This window comes from Xiphias gladius, chromosome 10 (genome assembly GCF_016859285.1).
Source record: "Xiphias gladius isolate SHS-SW01 ecotype Sanya breed wild chromosome 10, ASM1685928v1, whole genome shotgun sequence".
Classification (NCBI taxonomy): Eukaryota; Metazoa; Chordata; class Actinopteri; order Istiophoriformes; family Xiphiidae; genus Xiphias; species Xiphias gladius.
The window spans coordinates 599,353-611,450 of NC_053409.1; the positions used below are offsets into that span (position 1 = coordinate 599,353).

The following is a 12,098-nucleotide window of genomic DNA, read 5'->3' on the forward strand; positions in this document are numbered from 1 at the left end:
ACTATGATAATTAACCAGGTAATAACCTTGTAATATATTAACAATGACAATGGGTCTTGTATTCAAAACAGTATTTAAATTTATTTAATGGAGTACATGACATCATGAGATAATAATGGGGCAGAACAGCTCAGTAAAAACATGGTAATCATGGGGTAACCACAGGCAAATCTGCTCACAGTGAGGCTGTATTGGCTGTTTCCATAATAACCAGAATGACACTCAGTAGAGCGCAGACCTCCGCCAAGGCCAATGTCAGACAACATGCAACAGACTTCAAAGAAAAAAATTCAGATTCATAGTAAATGATCTGGATCTGCCCCGAAATTCATGGATTCTTCCCTGGCCCCTGCCTCATCCCTCCACCAACAAACAGATATGGGTTCAAACACAACCTCCTCAATGAAAGTAACAGTGATATTGATGTAAATTCTGCGAGTAGAAATATATGGGGTAATACTTTGATGAAAAAGAGGCAAATAAATGGGTAATAATAGGGTAACAATAATGAGGTTTTCATAATGATTGTGTGGTAATATCAGTGTAATACCTTCACATTCACAAAAAAACATTACTGTCAGACGTCCACTTCATATTCTTACCTGTAAACAGGGAAGGTAGTTTAAGTATAATTGTCATGAATCAGGGCTGGAAAATGCAAAAATACGTGTTTCCTCATAGTTTCATGGTTTAAAAAAATCATTTAAGCACTGAAGGCCAGGATTTTTTTTTTTTTTAATTACCATGAATTTGGGCTGTAAAATTCTTAATCAACTGTTTCTTAATTTAATTGGTAACCTCAATATTATCACTAGACTCACTGTTATTACCAAGATATTACAAGTATATAGTATGTATTACTTCTGTAATTACCCTGCTGTTAACCCCAGTATTACCCAACCTAATACTTTTTATATGACAGAGATGGGATGTGAAGCACTACAAAATACAAATGTCCCTAGTCCCAAACAGAGATTACACATAAACATTTAGATGTACATGTTTACAAAACTAGTCGTCCCACCTGAATGACTATATAGGATGTTTGTCACTACCCTCTGATTCGACCTATAGGAGCATCTCCTGAAATAGCATCCCTACAGCAGCAGGCGTACTGGAACTTCATCATGGTTACAAAGATAATAGCTTTATAGTTCCATAGCTTATAGAACGGTCACAGTTTGTTTAGGTTTAGGCAAATAATGTTCTTGTTTGGATTTAGGAAAATATTGTGGTTTGGGTTAAAATAAGTACTTCCTTAACCCTATCCAGCCGGGCAATCCGGGTTCGGATCGGACCATATCAATTATCAAAACATGACACGTTGGTTGTGCTTTTTCATCATCAGTGGATGTTTATATGGTTTATATGGTTACTCCGTTTGGCTAGACAGCCAACTCTAGGAAGAGTCCTGGCGGTTCCAAACTTCTTCCATTTCACAGTTATTGAAGCCACTGTACTCCTGGCTTTTGTCCTGAATTGCAGTGTGATATGTCAAAGCTTACAGGGTAGATACTGGTGGCAGCTTTTCTAAACTATGAACAATCAATTAAATTTGTCACAGGTGGACTCCAATCAAGTTCTAGATTCATCTCAGGGATAATTAAAGCAAACAGTAAGCACCTGACCACAGTTTGGAGCCACAGCAAAGGGTCTGAATGGTTTTGTCAATGAGAGATTTCAGTTTCATATTTTTAATAAATTTGCAAAAATTTCTAAAAACATGTTTCCACTTTGCTATTATGGTTTATTGAGTGAATAATGATAGGCAAAAACGGCAGTTATATCCATTTGCAATTATATGGAAAACACATTCAAGTGTGCAAAAAGTGAAGGAATCTGAATATTTTTTGAAGCTGCTGTAAGATGAGAGATGTAATCTTATAGTAAAACATTGTTCGTTTGGATGGTTCGCCAATTTCACTGGTTATGGTATTACTTTTCAAATATACAGATGCATTTGTAAAATTTATATCACAGGCTCATTTATGAGCATAATTAGCAAAAACAGTTTATAAGTGATGAGCTTTATCATTCTTTATTTCAATTGTGAAGTAGCGTACTTTATAAGTCTGCTTCAAATTCTATGAAATAATCACTGATAATATTCTTGACATTTCATCATGATGGTTGAGATATCACCGTAATGATCGTTTACAGATACATGTGATAAATCAGTGGTGTGGACACTATAAATAGCTTATATAGCTGTGTGTAATGGTTCGTAATTACAGCTGTTTGGTGCTGTAAGAGAACCTATATTGCACTGGCAGTTTGATTGAGTGGTGGGGCGGGCACAAGTCTCGATTGCAAACAGAAGTTTAAGGGTGTTTCTACATCCATTTATGGCAAACTGTGGAAGTGAAGTAAACACAGTCAGGTTTTCATTTGAAAAAACAACTGATGCTGTTATTTTTCTTTGGAGAAAGCCTCTAGTTGTGTGTGTGGTACCTAGAAAGAAGGGAGGGTTCGTCTGACCCCGCCAGATTTACGCTTTGTTCTTCAAACTGACATGCAGAACCAGATTTTAGAAGATGATTGATCATGCGAGGGAGAGGTTTCCACTCCGCTGGAGGGACAGAGCGCCTCAGTAATGTTAATGTAAATCGTGCTGACACCTCAGGGAACAGCTGGATGTGAGACTGACAGGTCTGAACCTGGCCAGGTGTCACACTTGGCCAAGCCGAGGTCAACCTCAATCTGAGGCAACAGGACAGCAAATGTACTGATTTGAAAACACAATGTACCACACACGTTTGATTTCACAGAATTTAATCTCTCAACTGAAATAATTAAAGTGTTTCTCAGTGTAACAGAGATGTTTTTGCTCAATTTTTGGTTATATGCAGCACTGAAACAGTAACAAAGTAAGATAATCACCATTAAAGGATCAGTTCACCAAAATGAAAAAAAAAAAATATATATATATATATACCAAGTGGTGTATATACCCATGCTTTGGGGCTATTATTTCAGTAGAGAGTAGTTCAGAAATAAACAGTTTGCATCTCGGAGGGACGTTGTTTCTGAAAAGATGTTCATTGTTGGATTTTTCCGTGTCATTTTTCAATGCTGTGAATATAACAAATTCACTTCCACAGGATTGGGATCAAGGTATAAATCATGTATCTAAAAGTATTTGCATGATTTAGGAGTGATTTGGGTGCATCTGACCTTTTTATTATATACTGAATCAACAAACAAACTATCTAAAGCAGTCCCCAGAGGCTGCAGTGGTTATTATGCGTGCACGCTGGAGGCATTATGTTTTTGGGTTGTCTGTCTGTCCATCTTTTGAACATGATATCTCATGAACGCTTTGAAGGAATTTCTTCAAATTTGGCACAAATGATCACTTGGAATCAACGATGAACTGATTAGAACTTGGTGGTCAAAGGTCAAAGGTCAAAGGTCCCTGTGACATCACTAAACACATTTTTGGCCATAACTGAAGAATTCCTTTGCTAATTATGACAAAATGCACTTTTATTAAATTACTTCAAAGTCTTCACTTAATATTTTATATGAGTCTAGACAGACATGGATGTAAACTGCAACTAAACTGGTTGGCGGCGGCATACAACCTCGAGGTGGTAATTGTAGTTACACCAAATAATAAGTCAGGCTCTCCAAAATGTTGGACAGTCAGATGGAGTCAACAAAAGAACCAACAAACACCACCAACTATAAATCTGCAGAGACAACATATGCTGAAATTAGTCAGAACAGAACAGGAGTGTAGTTGGTTGTCATTATGATCAGTTAAGTCTTATGATAGGGGGATGTCAGTACTTTATGTTACTACTGTGTGTTTTGTTTGTTATAAACAAATTAAAATGACATCAACACATAGCAGGGTGTGTGCTGATTACAGCTGAGTGAACCTCATATCAGCCCATATGATCCAACTCCAAATCGACAGGCGACAACACAAGGGGGAAGTAGATAAAACAGTGTGATAAAAAACAAATCATTCCACAACAATAACACAAAACAATGGTACATTTTGATCAATTTGCCAATGCTCTATCCATAATTGCCAGGAAATTATGGTTGTTTTCAGTCCAACTCTGTGGCTTATTAAACAACTGGACTGAGACCACCTTCCAAGCGGACTCTGGTTTGTAATATGAAAAAAAAGCAGACCAACCACAGGACTGTATGGTTGTAGATATCTGATTTTGGCATGAAATTAAAAGGTAACTAATATCCGTCTGCTGAATTTGAACTTTTACGAAGGCAATCTCCTGATCTGTATAAGTGATGTAAAGTCTACATTTATACCATTTATACCATGGTATGTTGAGCTTCTGTCTTTCTGTATTTAAGCAGTTCCCCATTAAAAAAAAAGTGAGTGAAACATAGCGAGCAGACAGTAACTATCCTCTCATAATATTGCGATACAAATGACTCTTTTTGGGCCCATTTATGTCCTTTCATCACTCTTTATGATATAAAATGGTCCAGTTACAGGCTGGACTAATAATGCTGATGAACAGTTATTTCGTGGTGAGCTCTTTGAGGCTCCTGAGAAAATAAATAAATGCATTATTATTTTATCCCCCAAAAGTATCTGGATCTCTGGAAACTGTGAGATCTAGAGACAGCAAACTTGGCAGATATGTTTCCAAAGTTAACCACTACTCAGGTAACAAAAATCATTTTGACTGACCTCTTGGCAGTACATGGAGCTAAAAACAAAAATCTCTTTTCCTTGGATTCTGTGGATGATTTCGCATTATTCAGGAATAGCAAACCATCGTTTCTGAACGTGATTTTCTGCTATTTTGAATTATGTCTGCAACTTTTAAAAAGTTTTCACAGCCTTCAAATTTGATTTGATCTTCGAAAAATTTCACACGTGAAAAATCTGGACCGAGTCACACAAAAGTAATTACTTTTTTTTTTGATTCTCCGTTTTGTTTTGGAATTATACATTTTTAAAATTGTGTTGTTAAGGTCAATTTCATATAACCTCTCTTAAATCAAAAATGGTGTAAGCTATCATAAACAAATTCGGTGCACGTATTTGAAAGCTGACAACATGAGCCTTTGACATGATTTTATGATTTTGATTGATCAAAATGTGTGGGAAATATAAGTGGGTTTTCAAAACTTTTAATAATACAGCACTCAGAAGGTTGTAGAGACTTCCTTCTTATTGCACAGCATCTTTCAATATTCAACATAACTTGCTTCACTGCAACCAGTGGTCAGTTAAGTCCATCATTCTACTTTTTTCAAAATTTGCATAATCAGTTAACTCTGAAAACTCCTAAAGTATTTGTCCAAATGCTAACAAAACTGAGTCACAGATTGTTTTAGAGTCTGGAGGTGAAATGTTGTGAAAAGTTTAGAAATCTGGTTAAAATTGAGGCAGTGGTGACAATAAATGTTTTAGCATAAAATTTCCTGTACAAACAACGTGTCCTGACTTGCCATATAAAAGCTCAGAAAACGTTTCTGTGTTGGTCACAACCATGTGATTTTTATGTCTGTTTTTTATCTGATGAATGGAAATTTTACGGTATATTTAACCTTGCACTACATCCATTCTCATTTGCCTCTGCATGAACCACAAAGTTCTGGGTTCAGGTTCCAGGGGGGAACCTGTGCTGATTGTCACTCCCCCAATCTATCCCTTGACTTCCACTGCTGTCGACTGGGTCTTCAAGGATAAGAAGTAAACTCAACTCAAATAACTCACCATTTTCCAGACTCACTATGACGTACTGATCACCAGCACCATAACTGATAATGGTTCAGTTTTACAGGTCATTAGGTTATTTACTCTCATTGACTTTAATGTAGTACTTTCACTGTGTTGTCCTCATGGCCTAGCGGTCTAAGACGCGTGCCCCGTGCTTGCAACTCTTCTCTAAAAGTCATTTAATCCATACTGTATATATTTCAAAACAATGTGCTTGGATCCCACTTATCGCCGCTCTCCGCTATATTTTTTCTTGGTCCAGACAAATGACCCGAACTGTAGGTGTGAAAGCACCGTACATCTGCTCACAGAAATGTCTTTAGTGTAGAAATGAGTGTGCCTCGCAAAATGCGCAGACATTTCAAACTAGTGCATTGAAATGCAAACAAAACAACTAAACAAGAAGAGAAAAATGTGACCACTGAGCAAGAGCAAAGCCTCTCACCTAACACAAGCCACATAGAAACAATCAAAGCAGATATCGACCACAGTTCGACCACAGTTCTTAACAAGTTAAACAACCAGACTGGCATCATTTCTGGCTTTCATTGCGGTGCAGACATAGACAGGAGTTTTATTTAATATGACTGATGAAATTTAGGTTTATTCCCTCATATCTCATATCTCATACCTACTGTTCCTTTAATGACCATGTAACAGACCACACAGCAGGCATTTTGACTTGTTATGTTTACATTTACGTAAAAACTATGACCATGGGTTAGAATGAGGGTTTAAGGGTTCAGTATGTTTTAAATGAGCAGGTTACTACGCCTTGTTATCTGAACCTGTGTAAAGGCAATTGTGTTTATAAGTGTTCCAAGCAGCTGCACTCAACGGTGACGTTAAATGCCTGCCATGATAAAGAGGGTAGAGATTCAATGAATCAAACAAGTGGACTTCAGAATTAGGGGTTAGTGTTTTTGATTTAGGTGTGATCATTCACATGATGCTTACTGGTATGGCTTACTGACACCGCTAAAGTGAAAAAACAAAAAAAAAAAAAACATCATTAAATTGATTAGTTACACATGTGCCTCTCCTGCAGACAAGTCAAAATATCCACACATGGGTCTTATGCTGCCAAAGTTCCTTTTAACACCACCCTTCCTGCTCTGTCTCTCTCTCAGGAGTACACTGTAGATGTTTTCTTCCGTCAGAGTTGGAAGGATGAGCGACTGAAATTCCATGGACCAATGAACATTTTGCCTCTCAACAACCTCATGGCCAGTAAGATCTGGACCCCTGACACCTTCTTCCACAATGGCAAGAAATCTGTGGCCCACAACATGACCATGCCCAACAAGCTGCTGAGGATCATGGAGGATGGAACCTTGCTCTACACTATGAGGTACCTGATTTTATCAGCAGTTCAGTGCATAAGATCATGCAGATACAGGTCATGAGCTTCAGTTAACGTTCACATCAAACATCAGAATATTTGATGTGCAAGTCTTCTGATGCCTTGCTAGGGCATATCGTCAGTGATGTAACCTGGGGTAATCGAGTGTTTTAGGTCTTTCAACATCAGACAACCTCACCCAGGTGACTTCCATTGATCCAAATCCACCTTGAGGTCTCCTCGGCATCCTCAGTATTAGTAAAGTTGGCTTTCCCCTTCCTTACTCCTGTGTTGCCTAGTGCAGTGTAGGCTTTGCAGACAGACTAACCTGCAAACCCTCTACACCCAACTTCAGACATAGAGTTGCACTCCAGCCGCATCTGTGGCATTTTCTAACAGTCTGTAGATACTTGGCCTTCTTGCATTTGGAGGCCTTTCCATTTTTTCCCCAATGGCACCATCAGCTATGACATATTGATAGACTTCAACTGATTGTGTTCGGGGCCTGACAATTAGGTATCCTTTTTTGTCTGGATATCTCCATTGACATTGACTGCTGCATCCATCAAGACATGTTACTTCAGCTTTTTGAACTTGCAGAAAGATTCAGTCATAATCTTCCAAGAAGCTCAAGTGTTACATGCTTTTGCCCCAACTGACTATTATTGATGGTGTCTCCTACCTAAGCCAATATGATGTGTGTAGAGTCAGTTAGTGCAAAGTGGTTGAGCTGGACTATACTGACTTCACTTATTAATTTAGGGCCATTTCCATTAATATGTGACCCCACTAAAGTTCCTTTGAAGCAGGGATTCAGCAACAGCTTTTATACTTACCACAAATACATGTGCTAAGGTATCGCACAGCATACAACATATCACTAAATTCACTAAATAGATCACAACTAAGCAGATCTGTACAAACACAGTCACATTTTTTTCAGGTACTTGTTTTCAGCTATTTTGACATTTTTGACCGTGATTCTCTAAGACAGGTGGGAACATGAGGACTCTCCACAAACAATTTTCACACAGTGAAAAGACCTAAACTGCATTTTTTATGTGACTTTGCAGCCACTACTCCAGGAAGCAAACTGTAGAGTCAAGCAAAGACAGCTGTGTGAAATACAACATGTTTGTAAAATGAAGGTGACAATGATTGTTTTTCAGTGTAATTTCATATGTACATGGATTCAAACCTGGAATAACTGTTTGTTTGTTTTTTGCCACTTGGGGGCAGCAAAATAAGTTGTCAATGCAACATTAATATATTGTCAACTTTTAGTTTGTTATGGAAATTTTGTTAATAAACAAGTTGCATATTTACACATCCTGCAGTTATGAAGCAAAACGGTCATTAATTTGGAGTTGTGTTTCTGGCCATTAAGCAAATGTTAAGTTAAATATTTTAACTTAACTTTAGAGAGCTTTTTCTCTGAAAACAGCTTTCTGCTGCTGTTGTTGACAATGTTATGAGCGTAATGAGAGTGAACCAAAACAGTAAGGTTACAGGCGGACAGCTAAACAATGAGCTGAAACTCATTACAAAGCTCTGTAAAACCGAGAAGAGCTGCAGATTCTCGGTAGGTTCATCACTACGAGCGACCCCTTTCACATTGTCACATTGTTTTCACATTGTGACACATTGAAGTCCCTCAGCAGTCTAGGCCTATAGCAGCATAACTAGGGGATGGTTCAAGACAAGCCTGAGCCGGTTCTGACTATAAGCTTTATCAAAGAGGAAGGTTTTAAGCCTCCCGTTAAACATGGAGAGGGTGTCTGCCTCCCAGACCCAAACTGGAAGATGTTTCCACTGATGAGGAGCCTGATAACTGAAGGCTCTGCCTCCAAATCTACTTTTGGAGATTCTGGGAACCACAAGTAAGCCTGTATTCTCGGAGCGCAGTGTTTTACTGGGGTAATACGGTTCTATGAGCTCTTGAAGATATGATGGTTCCTGACCATTACGGGCCAAGGTGAGGAGGAGGATTTTAAATTCTTTTCTGGATTTTACTGTGTGAAGAAGGGCTCACACCTTAATGACAATTACTTTTTTTTCTTCGTGTTATCTTCTTTGAGGGAAGTAACTGTCAATATAAGTTAAAGATGAGTCCTGTCGTGGTGAGATGAACTCCGTTCCAGTCTGTGGAGGTTTTGCTTGTTTAATCCCATTTGTCTTGTGGCCTTTTGACACATGAGCTTGACATAGATCTCTCTGATGTGCTAAAAGTTGGTCTGATTTTTGAAGAAAATCTCATGTGATGGTTTAATTGTGGGATGGCAGGTAGAGACCTTTTGAGGTCCATAAACTCTGAAGGTCCTTCTTATGAACTCTTTGATAGCTTACAGAGGACAGCACATGTCCACTACACTACATTTCATGACACGATCCTTGAGTACATACAGACGTGAAGGAAAGTGTTCTCTTCCACTTAAAAAAGAAAAATCACAGTTTTCTCTGAAATTAGTTGAAACTGAAGTAATTGGCATCCACTTTTCTCTACCCCATATTTAAAACAGACATGTTGTCTTTGACTGTCTATGTAACCTGTTATTTTAAATAATACAACAAATGAAAATGCCATGGGCAAACATATCGGGACCCTTAACCTAATATTTTGTAGAACATCCTTTTGAGACAATTACTGCAATCCAGTATTTTTTGTAGCTCTTAAAGAGACTTCTACACTTCTCAGCTGATATTCTGGCTGAACTCTTCTTGAGCAAAATGCTCCGGTCCTCTCAGGTTTGATGGGTGCCCTCTCCCAACTGAGAGTTTCCGCTCTTTCCATAGACATTCTGTTGGATTAAGATCCGGACTCACAGCAGTCCACTTCAGAACGATCCAATGATTTCTTCTCATCCATTCTTGGGGTTTTCAGATGGATGTTGTGGGTCATTCGACAGTTGGAGGAGCCATGACCTGCAGCTGAGACAGAGCTCTCTGACACTGGGCAGTATCTTTCGCTCCAGAATGCTTTGATAATCTTGTGATTTCATTGGACCCTGCACAGATTCAAGGCTCCCTGTGCCAGATACAGCAAAGCAGCCCCATAACACAACTGAGCCTCCTCCATGTTTCACAGTGGGGGTATTCTTTTTTGAAAGCTTCCATTTTTTCTTCTGTTAACACAGAGCTGATGTGACTTACCAAAAAGCTCTAGGTTAAATTCATCTGTCCTCAGAAGCACTGTGGCTTGTTAACATGCCTTTTAGCAAAATCCAGTCGGGCTTTTTTATGGCTCTCTTTCAAAAGTGGGCTCTTCCTCGGTCTTCTTCCTTGGAGCCCACTTTCATTCAGACAGTGACGTCTGGTGCGACCAGACACTGTTGTATCTTGATCTTGGAGGTCAGCTTGTGTCTGTTTTGAAGTTTTCCTTTTCCCGCTCAAACTCTCCCTCTGTTCAATCTGGGGTCAATTATTCTCTTCCTTGTCTCCTCACGCCACTTTCCTCTTTTCTTTCTCTTGTCGAAGTTCAGTGTCCTGCACACAATGTTACCAAACAGTGTCCAGTGGAGACAGATTGTAGCCAATGTGTACATTATCATGGTGAGCTAATGGATGGTAATGGATGAAATAAAGAAACAAGTTTAGATGTCTACAGTCACACTGTGCTTAGGCCCAGGGGTGCTTTAAACTCAATGCTACCATCAGCATGCTAACATTCTCACAATGACAATACTAACACTATAATGTTAAGTAGATGATGTCATTAGTTTTCAGTCCTAAACCAAAGTATTCGACAAATTTTTTTGATCTGATGATGGTGCTAGGAACATGAATAGGAACATGAATATTTGTACCTAATTTGATACCAATCCATCCAGTAGTTAGTGAAATATGTCAGACTCGACTATATTGGTATTGCATTATGCCATAAACTCTGACATTGCCATAGCAAGCATTGGTCTACAGATGACAATAGTCAGTTACAGCAAGGTCATAAATGGGTCTTAAAAGCAAGGCAGAGGTGCCCTTTCCTGGGCCTCCAAGTAGATTTCACCTTCATACTCTAAAATCAATAGTGCACAATATGCTTTTTTTACGTCAAATTTTATGACAATTTCTCCAGACGTCTTAGCTGTATCAAACTGTCATCTTGCGATCATGACAATATAATCTTGTTATCTACAGATAAAAATTGGTGGTCAGTACAGTAACATTATGTGCAGGCTCTCAATCTTGCTCTGTTCCTTGCTGGGAAACCTTGTGCTCTCAAGAGTAATTATGAGTGATTATTTATTGATTTATTTCTCAGAGCCTTGTCTGATATCTCATAATTTTAGAATTCAATCGTTATCTCAGAATAATCGGTTTAAAGATGAACACCACTCATTATGTTAAGATAGTAAGATAATTGTGATGTATCGAAAACATGTTTACAGTGACACTGATCAATGTAGGAAAAAAGTAAAATTTGTTCTGGATGGTTCTTATTCATTATGTGTGTGTGTGTGTGTGTGTGTGTGTGTGTGTGTGTGTGTGTGTGTGTGTGTGTGTGTGTGTGTGGGTGTTCATTGCCAGGCTAACGGTTCAAGCTGAGTGTCCCATGCACCTAGAAGACTTCCCGATGGACTCTCACTCATGTCCTCTCAAGTTTGGAAGCTGTAAGTGTCAGCAGATTCACATCATCCATACTGTACATAGCAGCATTCTACTTTAAATAATTAAATGAACCTTAAATGATATGTTTACTGTTTCCAACACAGACAGAAATAAAATTTTCCCTGTAGATTATAATTTATTTGTTAATTTGGTCCCCCACCAAACTTCAGTCAAAATTGATATTGCTTCCACAACGATCAAAGGTACAAAATTACAAAATTAAAATGCTGGGCACTAGAGCAGGGAATCATGTCAACAAAAAATATGCAAAATATACTAAACCCTCTTTTGCACCAAATCATCTGGTTTTTATACCCAGGATGACAAACTTGGTGTCATAACATTCTTTTGAACCAGATGTAAAAAATCTGTTACGTATTGTACTGTGTTTTTGAGCCACGTGGCACTGTCATTTAATTGTACAGTGTCACTCTTGGAAAA

At 38.4% G+C, this 12,098-nt stretch overlaps 1 protein-coding gene across 1 annotated transcript in view; it reads left to right on the forward strand.

Annotated features, from left to right (window-relative positions):
* gabra2a (gamma-aminobutyric acid type A receptor subunit alpha2a) overlaps nt 1–12,098 on the forward strand; it is a 65,113-nt gene that overhangs the window by 18,849 nt on the left and 34,166 nt on the right. The window contains exons 6-7 of the mRNA XM_040137252.1: nt 6,841–7,061; nt 11,577–11,659. Coding sequence (XP_039993186.1) covers nt 6,841–7,061; nt 11,577–11,659 — 304 coding nt within the window. The remainder of the gene's footprint in view (nt 1–6,840; nt 7,062–11,576; nt 11,660–12,098) is intronic.